Source organism: Eulemur rufifrons, chromosome 30, assembly GCF_041146395.1.
Source record: "Eulemur rufifrons isolate Redbay chromosome 30, OSU_ERuf_1, whole genome shotgun sequence".
Taxonomy (NCBI): domain Eukaryota; kingdom Metazoa; phylum Chordata; class Mammalia; order Primates; family Lemuridae; genus Eulemur; species Eulemur rufifrons.
The window spans coordinates 68,324,735-68,349,528 of NC_091012.1; the positions used below are offsets into that span (position 1 = coordinate 68,324,735).

The following is a 24,794-nucleotide window of genomic DNA, read 5'->3' on the forward strand; positions in this document are numbered from 1 at the left end:
TGAACCCCCCACTCTGGTGATCTAACTTCTCTGGACTTCAGTTTCTGATAAGATTATGTTGTTTACAAAAAATACCATGTGTTTCTTGCCTGAAGAATCAAGACTGATGGTCCATATTAAGAATGGAGGGAAAGCATACCTAGGGAAGATTTAGTGGGAGGCTGTTTAAGTGAATCTAGATGATACATGCATGGCAAGATTATAGCCATTGCTAAACTGTTACCCAGTGGTCTCTGATAGAGGGCTGACGTTTCTCTTCACTAAGCACGTTTCTTTCGTTTTAGTATTTGATAATGAGACTATTCTACCATAGTATAGATCCGCTCCTTACAGTCTCCCTCCCCTCACAGCTGACATTTCCATCTGTTGAAAAATCAGTGGTTGTAGAAGAAAAATGTTAAAGTTGATGTAGAAAGGGTTTTTTCCCCTGTGTATGCAAGCAAATAGTCCTTTCTCAGTCATCAGGGGGAGAAATGCACTTGCAATAATGCAAAATTCAGAAGCATACCTGAGTCTACTTCATTTCCAATCTACCCACCACAAATACATATCGAGTATCTACCGTGTGTTTAACAGTGTGATAGCAATATAAAGAAGCTGAAGATATGATTTCAATCTCCTTCATTCAATAAATTTATCAAGCATCTATCATGTCAGGAATGATGGATATAGTGGTAAACAAGACAGACAAAATCCCTGGCATCCTAACCCGTAATTAATACAACAAACATTTGTTGAGCATCTATTAATATTATGTACCACACATTGTTCTAGGAAGAAACATCAGCGGAAAAAAACAGACAAAAATCCATACCCTCATGGAATAGAGGAGACACAAAAATGTTCTTAATTACACTTGTATGTTTAAGGAATCTTTATTGGTCATCCACTAAAAGCTAAGCACTAGGGATACAGTGATGAGCAAGAAATGTGTGATCTTTGATCTTATGGAGCTTATTTGCCAGCTCCCACAGAATGTGCGTTTAGTATAGGAGAGAAGGGGGCCACAATCAATTAGAAAATAGTATATCACCATACAGTAAAAAAGCACCAAAAGCTATAGTACAGACTTAGAGGACTCTAGGAGGAGGTCAGAGGAGCAGGGCACCTGGTAGGAGGTTGGCCTTGGTCTATTCTCAGGCAAAGCAAATGACATAAACAAGAGCTCACTGTTAGGTCAGAGGGGGATGGGCAGTCTGGTAAGAGGGTTCAGGGAGTGAAAGGAAACAAAGTTGAATAAATAGGGTAGGGCCAGAAGATCAAATATAGGAGTTTATTCTAAACTCCTGTGTTAGGAAATAGTGAATATATTAAGTGTGAGTGTGTGTGTGTGTGTGTGTGTGTGTGTGAGAGAGTGAGAGAGAGAGAGAACACAAAGTAATTCTACCAGGGATGTTTTCTTTCTTAAAAACCCCTTCACTGGCTCCCTCTTGGCATAGAGTATAGTCCAAGCTCCTTAGCATGGCATAGCATGCCCTTCACAGGGCAAACCCCAACTATTGCCTCAGTCTAGTTTTGAACATTCACCCCATGACCCCCCATTCCATATACACTCAGCCACTTGCTCTTCCTTTCACACCTTGGTGCCTTTGCACAGACATAGTTATTCTACACTGCAGTCCCTTCCCTCCTTTCCTGGTCTGTTGAAACCGTATCCATCCTTGCTGCGGAGAAGCTTCCCGCAGCCCATCCCAGGCAGAGGTGGTTAATTTGCCTTCCTTTCCTCTCACAACACTTTGTACATGACTCAATTACAGGACTTCTCACACTCAATTGTCATTGTTCTTCACTTATCTCTGACTCCTATTAGACTGTGAGTGCTTAGAGGGCAAGAAACTTGTCTTAGTCTTCTTCATATCCCCAATACTCAACACAGAGCCTAGCATACGTCAGGGTGAGGATGCTGCATAAGGCCTCAGTCCCACTTAGAGCTGAAGAAGTGAGACAGGCGGGTGGCAGAGAGAGGTTAAAGAAGAAAGCGAAGGGGAGAATATGGAAATCACAGGGAGATGAAGCTAAGGGGATATGTGAGAGGAGAGGGACAGCATTCCTGTGAAGCACTGGGATGAATAATATTTAAAGCTCACCAAAAACAGATGGGATTAATTAAAAAGCAACATTTCTGCAGCATGTACTATGTATAGAAAACACTATGTTTAGACACTGTGGAGACAGAAAGTTAAATAAAACACCTCTCTGTAGGGTTTGGTTGGGAAGATAAGAAAAAGGCAAAGAGACTGACAAAATCCATACATACTAATTTTCTTTTTATTTTATTATTTTTGAGACAGAGTCTCACTCTGTCACCCTGGCTAGAGTGCCATGGTGTCAGCCTAGCTCACAGCAACCTCAAACTCCTGGGCTCAAGTGATCCTCCTGCCTCAGCCTCCCGAGTAGCTGGGACTACAGATGTGCACCACCATGCCCGGCTAATTTTTTCTATTTTTAGTAGAGATGGGGTCTCACTCTTGCTCAGGCTGGTCTCAAACTCCTGAGCTCAAGCGATCCTCCCTCCCGCCTCGGCCTCCCAGAGTGCTAGGATTATAGGTGTGAGCCACCACGCCTGGCCCTAAATTTCTTAAAGTTATTAAAGTTCAGTACCATTTTCAACTTTAAGACTTTTAATAAAAAGCCTCTCAGCAGTCAGTAAGGTATTGTTTTAAGAAATATTAGATATGGAAACTGACTTACCTAGGTGAGATCTCAGCAAAGTTCAAGAAGGCTAGATTATTAATAGAAATAACTTTCTTAGAAAATGGACATGTAATTATGAATTTTAATACTATTAAAAATGGTTTCTCATTTCTTTGTGTCCTAAACTGTATATTATGAGCTTTTGTTAAGAAGATAAGATCAGGGATGGAAAGAGAGGAAAGCATTCATGTAGAATCTGAAAGGAGTGGGATGGGAAAAAAATGAATGAAAAATAGACACAGAAGAGAATTTCAGAGAAGGATAATGGGAATACACAAGAGATAATAAGAATAAAAAGACATTCCTATTCCAGAAACTAATTTTTAAAAATGTAGATATGAATTAACTGTTTTTTTTTGTTGTTGTTTTTTTTTTTTTGAGACAGAGTCTCACTCTGTTGCCCGGGCTAGAGTGAGTGCCGTGGCTTCAGCCTAGCTCACAGCAACCTCAAACTCCTGGGCTCAAGCGATCCTCCTGCCTCAGCCTCCCGAGTAGCTGGGACTACAGGCATGCACCACCATGCCCGGCTAATTTTTTGTATATATATATTTTAGTTGTCCATATAATTTCTTTCTATTTTTAGTAGAGACGGGGTCTCACTCTTGCTCAGGCTGGTCTCGAACTCCTGACCTCGAGCGATCCACCCGCCTCGGCCTCCCAGAGTGCTAGGATTACAGGCGTGAGCCACCGCGCCCGGCCTGAATTAACTGTTTAAATGAACTGTTTAAATGATGAGGTGTCTGATGGCTATAATATAAAATGAGATTTTAAGAAAATAAGTAGGAGGTGCTTTTAAATTCCATGATAGGCACTTAGCTGAAGGTAATTGAAGGGATGCTAGAAAAGGGATTAGAAAATGAAAATGGTAAGGTTATTATGTGAATGAAAGATAAGATGTATCCTGAGTGAAATGGTTGATGTCTTTTTACTGGTTCCTAAGACAGAGAGTAGGAATATCCCAAGACATTATCCAGCAGCTCAATTTAATTTTTCTGTTTTATGACAATGTGATACTGGGATGGCTTAGACATTTAGCTTTTTATTTAATTTCAGTAATCAATCCTTGAGTAACTACTAGGTGGTTACCCCCAGAGACCAGCTATGACCTCAATGAGCAATCAGCTCAACAGGGATTGGCCGAGCACCAAATGAGCTCATCAATTGAGCATTATGTCCTAGGGTATTGAGGAGAGTATAAAAGGGGGCACAGGGGCCCTGCCACACTGGCTCTACAGTAGTTTCTTTACATCTAGACAGTAGGATGTAACATAGGTAAGTAGAAATGCAAAGCTGGGACTGCAGTAATTGACTGAGGGACTGAGTTAATGTGAGCGTGTGGTCAGACTATGAGTACTGATGTTAGACAAAGAGGTGGAATGGGGGATGGCGGATGTTCTCACTGAGCTGCGGTTGAGCAGGACATTGAGCAGGAGCAGAAATTTTTTTTTTTTTGAGACAGAGTCTCACTCTATTGCCCAGGCTAGAGTGCCGTGGCGTCAGCCTAGCTCACAGCAACCTCAAACTCCTGGGCTCAAGCGATCCTCCTGCCTCAGCCTCCCGAGTAGCTGGGACTACAGGCACGCACCACCATGCCCGGCTAATTTTTTGTATATATATATTTTAGTTGTCCATATAATTTCTTTCTATTTTTAGTAGAGACAGGGTCTCGCTCTTGCTCAGGCTGGTCTCGAACTCCTGACCTCGAGCGATCCACCCGCCTCGGCCTCCCAGAGTGCTAGGATTACAGGCGTGAGCCACCGCGCCCGGCCAGGAGCAGAAATTTTGAGTGAAGTTAGAGAGTGGGCAGGGAGTAGGCCACCTTGCTTACTGGCCCGGTGTAGAGCAGAAAATTCACACTGAAAAAGTAGTAGGAAAACAGTTGAGATTGTATAGGGGAGAGGGGATTGGTGAGGCTGGGGTGGGTTGGAGGTGGCGGGGTGGCACAGGGAGGTCTGACTTAACAGTGAGCTCTTGTTTGTGTCATTTCCCTTGCCTGATGTCTGCCAATGAAAAACATTTACACCTAATTTTGTAAGGTTACAGGAAGTTAATAGGGAAGGGACACAAATTCCTACTAAATGTTGAATGTAAAACAAGCAGCAACAATACTTAGGGAAAGTATTTTCCTTTTTTGCCTACATTTTTGGCATTGAATGTGTTCTTGTGCTCGGAAAGAGGGAGGAATTAAGAGGTTGAACCAGAGACAGTATTGAACTCTTTATCTCACCACTCTGGGATAAGCAGGGTTACTTCCTATGTGATTGGGCTATTGGACCAAAGGCAAAAGTAAAACTCAAGGAAAAAAAAAAACAAGTTTAAGGCAGAATTGGGGCAATCATCGAGGTCTTTGTGCTTCAGGAGTTCTGAGGAGCCCTTGTTTGTGGCTAAATGTCTGTACAACAGCAGTCTCTCCTCGGGTTATTCCGAGCTGTGACAGCTGTTTGTACAACAGCAGCCATGTCTCATCACAAAGTGGACCCCATTTCTGATGAAGGAAACAGAAGTTGGCTGGGCTAAGACCTAGGCAGGTTACTTAGCCTCTTTCAACCTGTTTCTTCATCTGTAAAATCAGGGCAGTAATAGCGTCCACCTCATAATAGGGTTTTTGTGATGTATGCATGAGGTAACATGTATCAAGCTCTTAGCAACAGCAGTTAGTACATAGTCAATGCTCACTATTACAGTTATTATTAAAACTTTATGGAATAAAATTATTTAATGTCCTAAGGAAACACTTCTTAAATTGCCTTAGATGGGATTAGATGCCCCTTTCATCTGGGTTTGTACCCAGACCCAGGTCTAGGTTTGAACTAAATTGAACTTGTGGGTTTGGTGGCATGGCAGGGGGTCGAGGGGGGGAAGTGGGTGTAGCAGGGTTGGAGGCAGTGCTACAAGGTGCTGTGGCCATAGGAATATGAATTTCCATGTCAGCCTTTGGTTTAATTTGGCATTGACTGTTGTTCAAACAAGGCGGCGTTGTGAGTGGCAGAGGAAGGGAGCAGAGGAAAGTCAACACATTCTTGGAAATAAGATGTGGCTTTTGCTTTGCTATTTTATTTTTTCTTTAGCCACAGAAATATTTCTTTGCTCCTGGGCTCACAATGAAAATCCCTTCCAGGACACAGCACAAATCTAAGCTTCAGAGGAAACTTCTATTTAAAATGAGAAGTTAGCAAGCCTTCCTTTGATACTTGTTGTTTTTACTACAAGAATCCCTCAGTTAGGGTCATTTAGCCTAGGGAGAAAGCTTTGCATATACTTAGAGTCCCCTGACTTCACCTCACCTCCTGTAGCTATGGCATATGTGGCACTTTAAAAGTTGAATATCTGCTATTTCCTGATGACTTTGCCTCAAAGTGTTTATAGGTGCATATAGTGTATATAGATATGTCATTTACCCATTCTCTCTATATATTTGTGTGTTAGATTTTTCTAATTTTAGGATAAAATTTTAGTATAAAGCCTGGCAGTACAATAATTAATTCTCCAATAGTTGCGCTCTTGTACCTCAGATGTCTGGCGAGAGTTATAGGAACTGGTCCTAGGTCAATATTCAAAGCACAGGGAAGCTCTGTGTGACCAAGTCAATGGAACTTTCCTGCTTTCTGGTTCTGTGGTATATGTTTAAAGCAAGGTTTCAAGCAGAAAAGTTTGAGCATTCATCTCTCCACAAATGCAGGGCTTTTTGCAATAGCGATACAGTAAATGGTCACTTGTGCTATTAAGCTTATGTCAATGATGATGGGATGGGTTGGATAGGGAACTGATGTAGCCTTCCAACCCCATTCTTCTAGAGATAACACATATTCAATCTCTGCCCTCAAAGAGCTTACATTTTAGTTGAGAAATTAGACCTTCATACACATTCTTTGCTGTAACAACATAGACCAATATATTTGCAATACGTGACATTGAAACATGGACCTACATACATAATTTAATAGGAAAAAATACTACACATCATTTCCACACTTTAATTCCATTTATAGTTTACTAGAGATGTCCAATTATAAATTTCCCTTAAAAGTTAACTTGCTTTTGGTTGAAAAAATAGTTATCAACCAAATGGATAAAGGAGCATACAAATCTATAGTGTTGGTGTTAGGTTTCAACTCAGATTTCCTAGAGATAACTATTTTTTCCCATATAAGGATATATTTTTAGGGAGGGAGCAGGAAAGCCTAGAGAAAGTTTCACTAAGTGTGTATTTTCCACTAAACTGAAAATCAAGTCTTGATACCCAACAGTGGTCTCTTTCTTTTCTCCTGGATTACATCTCTCCTGCATTTCTAGAAGGATGAATGCTGAGGATTGAATTAATGTCCCTGAATAAAAAGGGAGATCAGGATGCCTATACCTGCGGGGAGTTAGCTATGCTCCCAGCAAAAGTTCGGGTCCTTCAGACAGGGGTCGTCACAAAGGATGAAAAAATAGTAGGAAACAGAAATAAAAATAATACACAGAGCCAAAGATATAGTTTATAGATTTATGAAGATAGACATTGGACGGTTCCCTGAAGGTTACATCTCTTTCTGCCGAAATGCAACCCAGACTGAAGTTTTACACAGGTACTTATAATGCACAAAGTTTCGGTTGCCAGGGGTAACCAGGTTTACATAATAATAGGTAGTTTGGTTTAGGGTCAAAGTCTTCTAAAAGGCTACTACAGATCCTTCAGCTAACTCTGTCTAGGTGAACAATGAGTTATAAAATCTTCTTAGGGCAAAATTCTATGATAAGGCTATTACTTTAGCAAAAACAGAGACATCGGGGCTCTGGTAATTGTGTATTAGAACAGAGATTTCTGAAGTCAAGTGTGAGGTGTCTCTTATGCTAATTACTTTAATCGCCGGGTTCCGTCTGGGCCCGGCTGGGGCAGCATATCTTATGGATCAGCTCTCATCTCCGGTGGCCTTTGTTACTCAGCTGCGGCATGCCGTGGCTCCATGCAAAACATCCTTTGTCTTTCAAAGCAGGTGATGGCCACAGGCCTGGACTGACCATTGAGACGCCCTCCTGAGGCGAGGCAGCTTTTGAAATGCGAACTAACATATTTACATTTTCCTTTAGGGCAAAGCCTTGCAAGACCCCTGAGATCATTTCTGTCTCTAAAAATATATGGGGCATTTCTATAAATCAATATTTCTTAGGCTCAACATATACCACTTTGTTAATTCATTTGTATTTAATTCATTTTGTAAATGTGTTTTAAAACTGACTAGATGAAAAAGGCACCCTGAGGTTCCCATAAGACGTAAATGACCTATTTAAATTGAGGGCAATTTGAATGGCTCATTTGGTCACTCTTGAAGCCTAAAAGATGCCAGAAAGCAGGAAACAGTGGGAATCTGTAATGTCTAAGTTCATTTTCCCTCTTTAATGAGAGGCATAGAATTAACCCATTATATTTATGGCTCAATAAGTGTGTGCATTTATTCTTAGGTACCAGGCAAAGCGCTTCCACATACAGCTCTTAAGAAACACAGATTTATTCCCATTTTACAGATGTATCAAAGAACTTTAAATACCTTCTAAGGCTCTGTGATTTGCAAAATCCAAGTTTTTTAGAACTTTGAACTATTTGGAGATGAAACCAAAAACAAAAAGAGCCTCAGCTTTTGTCTTACCACTAGCTGATTTTTTTTTTTTTATTCCACTGTACCACTAAATTTGACTAATGGCTGCCTCTGGACTGGATATAGGGGACAGCAAACTTTGGTGATTTATTCCCATTTTGTAAGCAGTTTAACTCCTTATGAACAAAACATAGTCTCAAGTTCCAGGAAGATCTAAACAACTAGGAGAATTTCTTTGGCAGGGAGCCGACATGGGTGGCTTGTATAATAGACCAGGCAGCCTGGATTAGAAAGCACAGTAATCTCTAGTTTCGGCTTTGCTATTAGCTGTGTGACCTTAGGTTTTAACCACTCTGTGATCAGCTCGTTCTTGATAGGAAAAACTAGGGGGGCTGGGATTTACAGTGCCTTTTGGTTTTAACATTTAAGAGGAGGTCACATTTACCTGGCATTTTCCGTAGGGCCCCCTCTTTCTAATAGTTTGCAGCTAATAGATTACTGAATTTACATTTCACTATTATTTACAATTAAAACACTTTCCCTCAACCTTCCAATTTTTGGGGGGATAACAGAGGAGAAGGATAATGGAGTTTTGCAAACTACTGTAGGGAAATTTAAAAAATATTATTATTTTTAATACCTAGCTTTGGAATTCTTTAAACAAGTGGTGATTGGTTCCCTCAATTCATTAGTTCTTGTCCCCACTCTCCACCCCATAAAACAATGTTCACAAATTGAAAAGCACAAAAGAAGTGAAAAAAAAATCAGCCTAATTCCACCAGAGGTAAATTTCGATTTTCCTTTCAGTTTTTGTCTAAGCACATGTGGCTGAATGTATTGCTTTGCAATCTGCTTAGTTTCTTTTTGGAAATATATTTCTTGTAGGTATTTTCCCATGTATTTTCTTAGGTCACTTTTAACCTCTTTTCATTCTTTTCCTTCCCTCTAGGGCACCAGGGGCCGGGGAGGCCAAACCTCAGAGCGCTGCTGGCTCTGCTGGTGATAGAAACAATATGACAAAGTTATAAGGGCGGGGGAGGGGTGGGGGGCGGGAAGGATTCTTTGGGAGAGGAAAAAAAATGAAGAAAGCTCCACTTGAAGACCTATGAAATTTCCGACACTAGAACCTTTGTATATAGTTTTCAGTAACCTTCGGCAGGGGGCGCTCGGAAATTGTCACCACTTTCCGGACAGCCCCTCGGACCTTACCATCTATAAAAGGGAACAGAGTTTCCGGCTGTTCTCAGTTGCAGACGCTCGTAAGTTTTCGGCAGTTTCCGGGGAGACTCGGGCACTCCGCGACTCGCTCGCTCTCTTCCGATCACCCGGTGCGGTGGTGCAGGGTCTCAGGCTAGTCATGGCTTTCCTGTCTCGGAGACTGCAGACTAGACCAGTCATTACTTGTTTCAAGAACGTCCTCCTGATCTACACTTTCATCTTGTGGGTGAGAGACGGAGGCACCGGGGTGCGGCAGGGGAACCCGGGCTTAGGTGGGGGGTGTGACCCTGAGCGCAGGGAGCTCAGGTCGGGGGTGGAGTGGCGTTTGGACGGCCATCGCTTTTGGGACCCCAGCGCTGGCGAAGAGTGGCTGGGGCCCGAGCTCCAAGCTCGGGCATCTCGCTGGCGCTGGGGTCGGGTGCGGGACAGAGGCAGCCGAGAGGCTGAGCAGGAACCCAGACTTGCCAAGCATGTGAGTTCGATGCGGGAGGCGAGGAAGGGAGTTAAGTCCCCAGAGCACGCGCAGGGTGTCCCTGCACCGTTGGAGAGGCTAGGCTTGTCCAGCCCCTTTGAGGGCTCACTTGCATAACAGTGTCTTTCTTTTTACTGATTCTTGAGAGGGGAGTGTTTCGCAGGTAAGTATGGTATGGCTCCACTCCCGCCAATCTGTCCTTTGGGTTTGCTTTTGTGTACCCATTCCTTTGTAACCTGTGCTCATCCCTAAAATGGAGAGGGGGACGAGGGGAAGTTTCTGGAACTCATAGAAACACTTTTCCCCCTCTCCAAGTAGGTTTTCTTTCTAAGGCGGGAGTAAAACAGTTATGAAAGTTTTGATCCCTAGGGCATATATGCCATGGGCTTGTGTTTACATGCACACAAAGATGAATTTTAAGAATTTTGCTAAGATGCCTTGTCCACAGCCTATCCTTGTGTGCAGATCTCCTACTCCCCTCTTCCCTCCCCTCTTGTCTGCCATATCCCTGCATATCACACCTATTGTGTCTTAAATACCTCGTGGTTTGATTTGAAGATGCTTCTGTAGACAGTGCATAACTTTTTATTTTCTGATTTCCCACATAGATCACTGGTGTTGTCCTCCTTGCCGTTGGCATTTGGGGCAAGGTGAGCCTGGAGAATTATTTTTTCCTTTTAAATGAGGTCACCAATGTCCCTTCTGTGCTCATTGGCACGGGCACTGTCATTTTTCTTTTGGGCACCTTTGGTTGTTTTGCTACCTGCCGAGCTTCTGCATGGATGCTAAAACTGGTGAGTCCTTGTTTTCCTTCGTATGAATTCTTGATTTTAGAAAAGTCTTATATGTTGTACACTTTGTTTCTTGGAACTGACCATGGCCCTTTACAATTCTTCCTGTTCCTTTTGAAAACTTACCAAGTAAGAGTTCAGCTGCCAATTCACACTTTCAAAATAGACGTTTTATTATTGTTTCCCCTACCCTTTTCAATGAAAACATGCTGAACTGATTGAGCAGAAGACAATTATTTTTTCTTTGACTCCCTTTGCAGCTGTGATAGAGCTTATTTATGCTGACTTGGACTTTCTTTTTTATTCCACAGTATGCAATGTTTCTGACTCTCATTTTTTTGGTCCAACTGGTCTCTGCAATTTTAGGATTTGTTTTCATAAATGAGGTAAGCCTGAATTAGGGAAGCTTAATATTATTAAAATTTATCCTTTAAGAGATAAAAAGGGATTAATTTAAGTAACAGAGTTAGACCTCTGTATTTAAACCTGTAACTGACAATATGGCTTTCTTGTAAAAATTCTGGCCTATTTTTAATGTAAAAGAAATTTTAGAAAATTATAAAGTATCCTGTTAAAGTGGAGATAGTATAATTTGTAACTTTACTGATAGGAAAATGTTGAAAGCACAGAATTGATACTTCTTCACTTTTGCCATGTATTTTGAAAAGATTGGATATACTTAATACAAATCATCAAAAGTTTAATGTTGAATTAGAAATCAGGTAAACCTAGGGTTGTTAGGAAATCATTCAGTGAATACTAAACGCTCATCAATTAAAGTGTTTTACAAAGTGGTAGTGTGGTCTTCCACAGTAAGGTTTTGTAACTTAAAAATTCCGTAGGCATCAAATTTGTACTCATTTTAAAGTAGAGGAAGATGGGAGGGTACAGAATACACCAGTACCGTGCTGCCACTTGGATAAATACATGTTCCCACAGCACTTTGAACTTGTAGTGGTTATCTTGTAATGTTTTACTTAGTAGTCCCCTCAGCTAAACTATATCTCTTAGAGAATAGGATTGGACCATGGAAGTTCATTATGTCAATGGAAAAGAAACCAAACTCTATAAAACAATTTTAAAGAGATTTATTCTGAGCCAAATTTGAGGATCATGACCCGGAGCCACGCCCAAGAGGCCTTGAGCAAGTGGACTCCCTGTGGCTGGGTTACAGTTTGGTTTTATACATTTCAGGGAGACAGGGGTTACAGGTAAAGTCAGAAATCAATACGTGGGACTCATACATTGGTTTGTCCTGAAAAGGTGAGCCATCTCAGAAGTGGGGGGGCTTACAGGTTATAGGTGGGCTTAAAGATTATTTGGCCTGTAATTGGTTAAAGACATGAAGCTTTGTCTAAAGGCTTGGAATGTTTTAACATAGTTGCTGTTTATCAGAGATAAGCCACCGGACATAGATTTATTCTGTAAATTGAGGGCCTGTAGGTTTGTCTTGCATACCCTTAGGCTTGTTAATGGATTACAAAGGATGTCCCCAAGAAGGGGAGGGGCATGATGAGGCATGTCTGATCTCCCTCCTCCTGGCAGGCAATTTAGTTTTAGCATATTCCTTTGGCCACGAGGGAATCCATTCAGTCAGCCGGTGTGGGGGTGAGCCTTAAAATTTTATTTTAGTTCACAATTACCAAACATGTTACTGCTGTCAGAGATAGGACCATTGGTTAATGTGAGAACTTCTTATTTGACCTAGAAACGGAAAGAACTTTCTAGAATATTTGTTTACTGACATTGTGTTTCTTTGATGTAGACTAAAGACAACTTTAAGAATAATTATGAGAATGCTTTGAAGCAATATAACTCTACGGGAGATTATAGAAGCAATGCAGTAGACAAGATCCAAAGTACGGTAAGTGGTTATAGGTGGTAGCTTCTCAAGAGAGGAACACATTCCTTATTGCCTCAGAGAAAAGAATAGAGCCTGGCTACTAGATGTTGTCCACTTGTATGGGAAAGAACTGTGACATGTTTTATTTTCCTCACATGTGCACCTGTTCTTTTCCTTCCCCACTTACACCATAGAACTGTAAATACCAACTATAGCAGGAAAGGAAGGCCAGTTCAAAACTGTCATAGTTGGTGCTAATAAAGAACCCAGTACTAATCTCTTGAATCAATTCAGGAGAGAGATCATGGAGTATAATAAATGTTGTTTTGAGCACAAATTGCAATAGAAGATGATTTTAGGGTAAATGCTTGAGTACAAAGTTGTAATATGAAGTATAAATGCTTTTGTTGGATTTTTCAGTTGCACTGTTGTGGTATCACTGATTATAGAGATTGGATAGATACTGATTATTACTCAGAAAATGGATTTCCCGAGAGTTGCTGTAAACTTCAAGATTGTTCTCCACAGAGAGATGCAGATAAAGTAAACGATGAAGTAAGGAGTCTTTTAAAACTTTTTATTTGACAATATTTGAGGACTTAACCAAATACAGAGTTGACTCAATTTTTAATTTTTATTCACAGTAGTACACATAAGCGGAAGTAGGCTGGGCAGGTAAGACTTGTTCACAGAGCTAGCAAGTAACACTTTTAAATGCATAATTCAAAAGGAGGAAATAGTTGAGAATAACAATTCTGTTGAGAATATATGGAAGAGAACAGATTTCAGTAAAATGACAATCAAAGGCTATGGTCCATATGTCTTTCTGCAGAGGTATATGATCAAAGTATACATACTTTGTATTAGAGATTGCTTGCACTCTACTTAATCTTTTTTTTTTTTCCCTGTTTTAGGGTTGTATTGAAAAGGTGATGGCCATTATAGAGTCAAAAGTAGGAATTGTTGCAGGGATTTCCTTTGTAATTGCTTTCTGCCAGGTAAGTTGTTGTAGTTCCTTAGAAAATGTTTCATCCCTCTTGTAGGAATAAGCCAGACGATTTTCACTTTTAAGGCTTAAAGTGTTTGCTTCAGGGGCTTGGACAGTGAGGACATTTTTCGAGAAGTCACATTTTCACAGAACTAGTCTTAATATATTTTTAAAGTAGCAAGTATAGCTATATATAAATCTGCACTAATACAAGGCCATTCTTGAAAGGTTCTAATTATTAAATAAAATGAAAGCCTCAGTTGCTGGAACCCCAGTTGAAGTACTCAGTAGCCATGAGGCTGGTGGCTACTGTACTGGACAGAACAGGGATTCTAGAGCATTTCCGTCACTGTAGCACTGCTGTAGATATTTCCCAGAAAATCTCTGCCCTCATAGATGGAGATTTTACTTGATAAGATGCTTATTGAAAGCCAGGTCCTTGTTTTTTCTGGTAACTGAGAGTAAGAGAAAACTTACGACTTCTTAATTTTCCTTGGGTGAGAGTTTCCTGAACTGTCACTGGATTTTCATTTGGTGATAGTTGTGAAATTCTGGGTCACATATTCTCTGAATGTGACATAGGTGCTGCAGAGTATTAAATAACTGTCTAGAAAAACACAAGGAAGGAAATTATTAGTAAATTACAAGTGAAAGGAGAATATATTCTGAGGTCTTAGAGCTCTTTTGTGTGTGTATTTAATTTTGTTCATCTTTTATTTCCAGCTGTTTGGAATCTATGAAGCCTACTGCCTCTCTCTCGCCGTAACAAATAACCCGTATGACAGTGTAACCAGCGTATCTGCAGGTTTACTCCTCTCCAATTTTAAGGTACATTCATTTTGGTCCTCAGCTCTGTTAGTGTTGATATTTACACCAGCCTGTGCATGTGATACATGAACTGAGTTTGCCAAGAAGTTCTTGTCTAGTAGTGTATTTAAATCTTGCACCATATACACAAGAGACATACATAAGGCATGGCCAGAAAGCAGTGACTTAGCTACAGCTTATCTGTGCATGCTCTCTCCATTTACAGAACAGAAGAGTCCCTTTGGGTTTACATTTTTATATATATGTCAGCCTAAAGATCATAAATGATCCCTTTTCTAACATATTTTGACCTAGAGTGAGGAGAAATAAAGAATCCCAATAATGACCTTATTCATGAAGTTTCCTGGCAAGTACTCTCTGCTCTTGATCAATATTGACATTTTCCCTAGTCCTTTACCTAGTTTTCATTTACCACAATCTTAGTCATTGAGAGTGTTGCTTTCTGGTAAAAAGATGTTTTTTGGTGAACTATTATGAGAGTTATAAACTCATCTGGCCTAACCAGAATTTGGGGAAAAGTGTTTCAATAGCTTCAGCGTTTGAATGGTAAAATACTGTCAGAACTGTTGGCTGAATTGATCCGTAGGGCCCCTTTCACATTTTAATTGAGCCACTGACTAGGAACACGGTGGGAAGGTCTTCATTAGCGGGAATAGATTTGCATGTCTGCAAGTGAATACAGATGTTGAAATTTGGGTAACAAGTAAATTAACTTTTTTTTCCTTTAATTTTAGGGTACTTAGGATCCCCCCCTGTGAACTACAAGATTGCCTGGCTGGAAGACTGACACACTACTTAGCAATAGGCTGAAAAACTACACCAATAGCCTGATTCAATTGAGATACTTGTTCACTATGTTCTAAGTCCACCTTCTGTCTCATTCAACTTAGATAGTTGAGTCCCCGTATCACTCTGAAACACTGGAAGACCTAGTAAATTGTAAACGAAATAACACTGTGTTCCTCTTGACTTTTATTTTTCTTAGTGTGGGGCCTTGGGAAGGCACTGTGAATTTGCTATTTTGATGTAGTGCTATAAGGTGGAAAATTGACCCCTCTGAATTTGCTATTGATGTAGTGTGATAGAAAATTGACCTCCCTGAACTGGCCCCTTTCCAGCCAAGGTTATCTGGTTTGAGTATATAATTTTCACCAAGAAGTTAAAATGTTTCATTACTCTCTGTTCTGCTGACAGGCAGAGAGTCACATTGTGTAATTTAATTCCAGTAAGTCATTGGTTGGCATCCATCATCAGAGTTGTTGGATAATGGTTAACAGTCTAAGGCCTTGTGTCTAAGGCACCCAAGATGTTCTGTGATACATCAGCTTTCAGCACACACTTTACATTTCTTTTCCTCCAAATTAAGGGATTTATTATGATGATTATATTTTCCCTATTATTTGAAAGGTTCTAGTTATTACTTTCATGGTGTCGGAATTATTGTATTTTCCTTAGGAATTTAATGGAACTTGTCTTCATTAGCTTTAGCTGGTATTTCCTTATCAGGTTGATGTGACTTAATTGTCAATATTATGGTCAACTTTAATAGTCTTAGTTTTGGTTTGTGTTTTTGATTAATAAATATAAATCTTTTATACAATAAATATTGTTTTCCTCCAAAAGAACTGTGTCTAAATTAACTTTTAGAAAATCTGCTGGAATGATTATTTTCCACTGAGAAAGCTAAGCCCCACATTTCTCCTTGGAGTACAGTTTTCAGATATAAAATGTAAGTCTAAGGTCTTAACTCTGTGTCATTAAAAAAGACTAATGTCCCTGTTTAAAAAACTATTCCCTGTGAAAAGATTACATTCCATGTTATGAAATAGCATATGCTTAGCATTCTCTTAGAGATCAGACTTTTTTGATTGTATAATTTACATTAAAAAGTTGTATAGGGAGGGATGTAGCCTATGTCTTCAGGATAATAAGGAAATGAATAATTGTTAAAATTTAGAGTTGAAGTGGGGGAATTATTTTTTTGGTTTTGAGTCTATATATCAGTTAGCAGAACCTATCTCATCTCTGATTGCCACACAGTCCTTGAATTGAAGAGGCAGTCAGTTATAGGTATAAGTAAAGTAGATAAAAAACTAGTTAATTAAGAATAATGAATTTTGCATACATGTTTTAAAATGCTTGGAGTTACTGCAGAAAAAGGATATTCTCCACTATAACATTTGACAGGGGTGACTTGACATAAGAAGACAAAGTGGTAAGAAAATAAAGTTGAAAACTACTGACTCTCCAATGCAGTAAATCAGATCTTTGGCTATTGCATTAGTGAAGGTAAAGAAGCAAATATTTAAAAGATTATCAGAGCGATTTTCAGACAGGCATTTTTCACCATAATGTCCTTTAAGAAGTTTTTAAGGTTTTCTTTAAGTAGGAGATTTTTTATTAAAAAAAAAAAGTTTCCCCTTCATTATTAAAATGAAAAAAAAAAAAAAACACCATACATCACTCTTCAGGTAGGTTGGTTGTTTTAATTTTTACAATGGGTTTAGTTTGGATAGCCAGTTATAAAATCCCTTATAGCTGATGTGTGCATGCACATACTGGATTGTAAGCCTTAAATCTCAAAGTAAGGAGGAATCTGGTTTCACCTGATTATAACTGGTGCAAAGAAAAGTTCATGTGTCTTTAATAGTTTGCTAATTAGAAAAGCTGGTTACAGAGAGGGATCACTAGACCCAGAGAGATCCAGTTTTCAGCTGGCATGGTAGATCTGTCTGCGCCTTTCTATGGCAACACCCCTAATGACAGAGGAAGTGAATTTCCTTGGTGGTGCAGGCCTGGGTTCTGGGCTTTGAAGTTTCATAAAAACTTCATAAAAATCTGGAGAATTTTTTGCATTTTTCTCCACAATATATTCATGTTTAAATTTAAAATAATTCTCCTTTACTTTTGATGTGCCAAATGTATCCCGTGGGTTGCCTTATTTCCAGGCACCAGGTTGCTCACTGCAAGGCAGCGAGCTCTGAACTCCATTTTGAGCAGTAGAGATCTCTAGGTGTATTTTCATGGTCTATTCCATGTGGGTTGTTGAGTTTATGTTCTAGGCATCAAACTTTAGTGGAAATAAATACCTAATACAAGCTATAAATGCCATTTCTGGTTTTCCTGTGAGCTCACAAAGATTCTTGGAGACTTGATGTTTTTAACCTCCTGTCAGAATCCAAGTTGGTACTTTGTCAGTGATGTGGCCAAACAAATCTGTTAAATTATGAGATGCAAAGCAATGTATGCATTTTCTTGTGAAACTGAGGAAACTTTGATTCCTTTGGACTATTCTGTGTGGGCTTTTGTTTGTGTTTGTAGAAAAAAAATCTAAACCAAGATGTAAATGCCATTTCTGTTTTTCCTCACAGCATACATAAGATACTTTGAGATTTGATACAAGTTTGCTGCTTTTCTTCCTTGACACTTTGTGATGTGGCAAACAAAACCTTCCTAATTAAAAAAGAAAAACAAAGGCTAATATATCAGAAAAGAATATATAAACTGAAACAGCTACAGGGAAATGAGACTTTCATTTTTAAGTCATTAGTTTTAAACTTTGCCCAGCTTGCTTGTGAGAGAGAAGCCATTATGATGTAATTATGGCTTTTCTATTAGGTACCCCTACCCCATGGAGCTTAGTAGAGTCAGGCACTTGTAAGAGCACAGTAAATGCTAATGAATAAATGAATGAATGAGTGAGTCTAATTATAATGGCTCTTTAATGTTCTGTGTGAAATAAGATGTTGATCTAAATATCTCATTCCATATAAGGCACCATTTATGTAATAGAAACCACCTGCCCACTCAGAAACCACTTAACCTCAGAAACCACTGCTAACTTCCTCCAGGTCAAATCACTTTTTGCTGCTTCTCTTTCTTGAATTCTTTGCTGCATTTGATACCACTGAAAACTTTTTCTTGCTTTAACCTTGGGATAGACTGATTTTCGTCCTTTTTATTACTCTTTCTAGTTTACTTTGCTCTTTGAGTTTCCTTCTACTTTTCAAATGTGGCTGCACTGAAGGGCTTGTATTTGGCTTTCTGCTCTTAGATTATGCTGACCTTGCCTCGAGGAATTAAACGTAGATGATTATCAGGCCAAACCTCTTACTCTCAAGTTGTGTACTTTAGTTGTGTGTTGGTCATAGCAGCTTCTTTGTATTCCTCTCCCCTTCCAACACCTAAAAGCTTAGAATTTTGAACACTTAAAAATTGAAAAACATTCCTCCTACAACATCTAGTGCATGGACAATAAGCACTCTTCCATGTTGACTGAGCTGGCTCCTTCACCAGGGATGACATGGTCTATGAGAATTGGGGAAAATAGGTCAGCTGCTCTAAGAGTTCATTATCATTGGCTCTGCTACATGTATTTATCAGGTGAACATGAGTTCTTTGGGATTGTCATACTTGATCTGGTGGTATTCTCATTACCACATCCTCAAAGTTTTTATTTAAAAAAATACACAAGTGGTGAATTGGAAAGGTTCTTGTCTCTCCCAACAGAAGTTTCTCACCACCTTTTCTGGTAAACACAAGCCCAGTAGCAACATCTCCGAAGCAAATCAAACTGACATGGCACTTGCTTGGATATAAACAATCAATTCACAAATGGGTGTATACAGCATATAGTAGGTGATACAGTTACTCAGAATCACCACTGGAAAGGTGGAGTAGCTACATTATGTACACCATTAGGGCAACACTCCTAGGGTACAGGGTAAGAGATTCTGAGAGTTAAAGGATAGCATGCACACATTTTCACTCTGTCCAGGAAGGCCATGTACTTCCTTAGCAGGAAAATGGCATTTAAGAGAAGGTAGGCCATTTGGACAGACTTTTTTTTTTTTTTCATTTTTCCTATTCAGTTTCTTTTCCTCCGGAGGGGAAGTAAGAGAACTAATGTTTATTGAGCATTTAATAATTGTTTCAATTGACTACCCTCTGTGGGGAGGTAGTGCTATTCCCATTTTCCAGGATAACAACAACAAAGCTGAGTAATTGATTAGGTTAAATAACTTATCCAAGGTCACACAGCTAGTAAGTGGCAGATCTGGGATTTTTTTTTTCAGAATATTATGGGGGTACAGACGCTTTGGTTGCATAAATTGCCTTTGCACTGCCAGAGTCATCCCCTAGACAGTGTGCACCACATCCATTAGGTGTGAATATACCCATCCCCTCCTCCCCCTCCCACCTGCCTGACACTCAATGAGTGTTACTTTCATATGTGCACATAAGTGTTGATCAATTAGTACCAATTTAGTGGTGAGTACGTGTGGTGCTTGTTTTTCCATTCTTGTGATACTTAGAAGAAAGGGCTCCAGCTCCATCCAGGATAATACAAGAGGTAGTTCACCATTTTTTTATGGCTGAGTAGTACTCCATGTTATACATATACCACATTTTATTAATCCACTCGTGTATTGATGGGCACTTGAATTGTTTCCACATATGTGCAATTGTGAATTGTGTTCCTATAAACATTTGAGTGGAAGTGTCTTTTTAGTAGAATGTGAGATCTGGGATTTGAACTGAAATCTGACTCTGAAGCCCATGCTTCTTTCATTGGATTTTGCTACATCTTAATAGTAGCAAAGGATTATGTAACACTAGTTCATAGCCAGAGAACAGAAGGAGGGAAAAAAATTATCTTCTCCAAATATCTTTTAATCAGTCTTTATTGAATATGAAATCTTTAAAAAGGAAACCTTCATGAAAAAATATCCTATTTTCTCACAATATGTCCTTATAGGGTGTTAGTATACAATAAGAACATATTAAAAACAAACAAACCTGTCGTTACCGCTCACTCCCACATCACTGAAACAAGGAAATGATTATAAAGAGTTAATCAGGCCGGGCGGGGTGGCTCATGCCTGTAATCCTAGCACTCTGGGAGGCTGAGGTGGGCAGATCGTTTGAGCTCGGAGTTCGAGACCAGCCTGAGCAAGAGTGAGGCCCCCATCTCTACTAAAAAAAATAGAAAGAAATTAGCTGTCCAACTAAAAATATATAGAAAAAAAAATTAGCCGGGCATGGTGGCACATGCCTGTAGTCCCAGCTACTCAGGAGGCTGAGGCAGTAGGATCACTTCAGCCCAGGAGTTTCAGGTTGCTGTGAGCTAGGCTGATGCCACGGCACTCTAGCCCAGGCAACAGAGGAAGACCCTGTCTCAAAAAAAGAAAAAAAAAGAGTTAATCACAGTCTAAGCATTAACTCCTCTCATTTTCTTTCTTTCTTTCTTTTTTTTTTTACAAAGAACATTAACAAAAATTATTTACCAATCTTTAAAATTATCTTGTAAAGTACTAAGTAGGGGTAAGGTGATCATATTCCCAATTTACAAACTAATATTGCTAATTCAGCTTGAGAGCAGCTCCATGACTCCAAGATCACACATTATGCTAAGTGTCAAAGTCAGGAAGAAACATCAGTCTTTAGTTTCTCAGTCCTGTGCTCTCTATCCCCTTGCCTTAGTTCTGGAAAAACTTTAGTTCTTACTAGTCAAGTTATTCTAGCATATACCCTTCTAGGAACCTGTCTGGGAAAGTTTTCTTGTACACAACTTCTCAAGCAGATTCTCTGCAGCAGAGATGAATTATTTCCTTTAAGAAGACATTATTCCATTGGCTTGTATGACTGCTGAGTGGAGCAACACTCACAGGCAGGTCAGAATCATGAGCTGGTACTTGTGAGGTGACATTTTCTCTTTGGCAAATTACAGCATTTCTCAAAACACCTGTTCCTGAGTAGCCTCTTCTATAGTCAATCTGTTGGGTCTGGTGGTTTGAAAAGACCCTTGGCTTTTATGCCACTTGTATTTTTTTGGGAGGGGGGCAGATGGATTTACAGCCGAATTTTACCCGACCTGCAAAGAAGAGCTGGTACGCACACTGCCCAAATGATTCCATAACATCAAGAATGAGGGAATCCTCCCCAACTCATTCTATGAAGCCAGTATCACCTTGATACCAAAACCAGGAAGGGACACAGCAAAAAAGGAAAACTACAGACCAATATCACTTATGAATATAGATGAAAAAAATCCTCATTTTCTTTTAAGCATCTTGTCACACAGTCGAATGCTTCCTAAAGTTTTTAAAGTAATATTTCCTATATTAGTAAAGATACTCCACAATACTTAGTTGCTTTCATAGCATGCTCCATTGTGAATATATTTAAATATTATGTGGACAAAATCCACAAAAACGACGAAAAAATAAATCTATGCTGCACAGAAACTCACATATGCTGGAGGCAGAGTCACTCACCCTGTAAGCACAATTCCAAGCTCATGATTTCATTAAATGGGTTTATTTGCATAGGTACACATGCATGCAGATCATCTATCCCCCTACAGGATAGCAGCACTTTCTGAGGCAGCCAGCCCCCCCCTGGTGTGCCCCAGGGGATCCAGGGAGTTTGGAGCTGCACATCACAGCTCAGTGCAGTCTTGAACCCAGCCCAATCACAGTCTCACCCAAGCAGAGCAAGCAACACAGGCCCTTCTTTCATGGTCTTCCTTAGCCCCCTACCCGACCCTTCTTGGCATTAGCCCCATCTTAGGGTTCTGACACTGGCAGCACAAAACGTAGCAGGAAGAATGCCATGGTCATTATTTGAGAGCTTGGTCTGAAAACCTACCCCAAAGAATTCGGAAAATGTAAAAAAATTCAGGGAAAATTTAAAATGTATAATCTAACGAATCAAAGATAACCAATGTTTTGATTTAAAAATAAATGTTTCTTATCTACAAAATGAACACAGGAATTATTATAAAATGTATAAAAAAATTCAGAGTTTGAAGAGGTATAAAGCGATAAGTGAGTCTCCCTCTCCTGCCCACCCTCATTCCCACTCCCCAGAGAAACTTGATTAAAGTTCCTTGTGATTTCTTCCACACATTGCCATATACAAGTGTATCTGTAGTCTTTTTTTCCTCCCACAAATTGGAAGCCATGGTCAAGATCACAGATTATAGGGCCACACTGACTGGGTCTCATCTCTACCAATTCGTGGCTGTGTGCTCTTTGGCAAGTTACCTAACCTATCTGTGCTTCCGTTTCCTCATTTATAAAAGGGAGATAAATACTATTACCTACTTCATAGGGCTGTTATGAAAATTAAATGAGTAATCCTGCTCAAATCTTCCTGCTACCTTCTAGCCCTTCCCCCTCCCCCTCTCCCTATGCTCCACACCAACTTGAAACCTCAGATCCTGACCCTTGCAATCTCAGCCCTCCCCCATACGGGTCTCCCCAACCAAAACTCCCTCAGCCTAACCCTCAACCCACTCCCTGCCATCTTCCCAGCCCTCCTCCTACTACTCACTCTTATTCTGATCAAGTCCTGAGAGCCGCAGACACAAGTGGTTTGTACCTGCTCAGGGAAGTGGCTGGGGTGGAAGACATCATGGGGATGCATGTCCCTTTTATTTAACTCATTTTTATGATCTGACCTGGCATGACCTTTACACTATTCTTTCCTCTACTCTATCCCCTGAGGAGAAGGAGAAGGTTTGGCTTAATGCCCAGGCATATGTTGATGAAATCCATAGTCGCTGTCCCTAGAACAGACCCATTATGGGATTATCAAGTAGGAACTCCTGAGGGGACTTTACTCCTCAACATGCATTTTATCTCCTAGTCCGAGTCTGACATCAGGCGCAAGCTCCAAAAATTAGACGGAGGTCCTCAAACCACCACCACCCCCTCGCAAAAAATCTCCTAAACCTGGCCTTCAAGATCTTTAATAACCAATATGGGGAGAGGCTAAGGAAAAAGAGAGTGGGACTGATAGCCCCTAAAACAGAAAAAAGCTTTTCACATTGTGGCTGCCCTGTAAAGGAGTTTTTCTAGAGAGTCACTCAAAAGGCCCCAGGCAAGTAGAGGACAAAGCTACACCCTTCTATGGGAACTGAGCCCTGCCTCCACTACAACTCGGGGTCCCTACAGTAAAATGTCCCAGGAAATGGGCCCTGCCAGGACTGTGCCCCTCTGACAAAAGAAGGGCACTGAAAAAGCAAGTGCCCTTCACGGATACCAGGCTCCAATAGTATGCTGTGGTACATATGGCTCCTTATAGTGCTCTGCCTCCTCTACGTCTTGTGTCACTCTGTGAATGCTGCCACAGCCCAGCTTGCACACCAGGCTCGTCAGTCCTTTGCCCATGCTGAGAGCCCTAATAATAATAACCTTACTTTCCATCCCCCCATTGTGGGCGCTCTATGACATCTCTATCTGCCGGCGGTCCAAGAAACCTCTCTACCTTCTCAAAACTATGAGCTCTTCTCACCGTGTGTGATCTTAAACTCTTAACTAAGGCCCCTAGTGGCTGTACTTTCAACTCTCATTTTCAAACCCTACATTTTCCACTATCCAGTAACATTCAGGCCCTAACAATTTCTCTCCAGTAAAACCCCATCCTGAGTCTATTCTAACTTCAAGACCGTCCATTTTCAACCTCCTCCCTTTTAATAAATAAATTCCATAAAAAGATCTCTACACCCCCTCCTCAGTTCAAAGAAGCTACAGAAGAAAGATCTCTGCCCATTTTCCCAACTTCTGAGTTCATTTTACATAAAAATTTAATTTTAACAACAGAAAGGGGGAATGTTAGGGCAGCCTTGAATCTCCCAATTTTCTAATAACAGCTAAAAATCAATTCTGAGCTCTCCCTACTGTTTTCCATCTCTCTCTCAGTTAGCAGGCAACCTGCTGGGACTCTGTTTTCACAAACAACCTAAAACAGCCCAGGAAAAACAAAATGTAAATCTTTCTCTTTACATTTCCGCAGCTCACAGGTTTTAGAATTTGTTTTGCAGTCTCAAGGTGTTCCTGAGAAACTCCCAGACAGACTGCAGGGGGGTAAACTCCAGGCCTTTGTTTCCTGCCCCAAACCGTATCTCAGGGACAAAGATCACATATCCTGCGATAGGCCTGACTGCATTTCAAAGACGACCAAATCTCCAGGAACAGGAAAAAGCAGTCAGAAAGACAACCACAACGCCTGCTTTCCAATCTTTCTAATTTATAATCTTTACCTTTTTCCTATACCTGACCCTTCCTTTTCTTATATGTATATAATAAAAAGGGTGGAATGTTAGGTTTGTTCCAGGTGGGAACTCGAAAAGTGTGTATGGGACAGAATGCGGTTAATGGAAAACGGAGGTTTGTGAAACAATAGCCGCAGGAGTCCGGAGAGTCCCCTGAGGCTGTAACCCTAACAGGCAGCTGCAGCCAGCATTCCTATCCCCCCTGATAAGGACGGAACTACCCCCCTACCTTATCTCTACAGGATGAGACTGACCCAGGGGTCCCAGAAATTGCTTGTTTAAAAAAAAATTATTGCAGCTGCTGTTCTGGCCAGGTACTCACTG

General features: G+C 40.3%; 1 protein-coding gene across 1 annotated transcript; it reads left to right on the forward strand.

Annotated features, from left to right (window-relative positions):
• The first annotated feature begins 9,627 nt into the window (after positions 1–9,627).
• Positions 9,628–21,873, forward strand: TSPAN6 (tetraspanin 6). The gene is made up of 9 exons (XM_069464237.1): positions 9,628–9,714; positions 10,569–10,587; positions 10,717–10,754; positions 11,063–11,137; positions 12,517–12,615; positions 13,015–13,149; positions 13,509–13,592; positions 14,306–14,410; positions 21,742–21,873. The coding sequence occupies exons 1-9, from the start codon at positions 9,628–9,630 to the stop codon at positions 21,871–21,873; spliced, it is 774 nt and encodes a 257-aa protein (XP_069320338.1).
• Positions 21,874–24,794: the final 2,921 nt, after the last annotated feature.

Excerpts from the sequence above, each read along its gene's own strand:
- TSPAN6 (XM_069464237.1), top strand. The coding sequence starts at position 9,628 with ATGGCTTTCCTGTCTCGGAGACTGCAGACTAGACCAGTCATTACTTGT. Across the intron at positions 13,150-13,508 it reads CAGATAAAGTAAACGATGAA|GGTTGTATTGAAAAGGTGAT; the intron begins GTAAGGAGTCTT and ends TCCCTGTTTTAG. Across the intron at positions 14,411-21,741 it reads TACTCCTCTCCAATTTTAAG|GTACACATGCATGCAGATCA; the intron begins GTACATTCATTT and ends TTATTTGCATAG.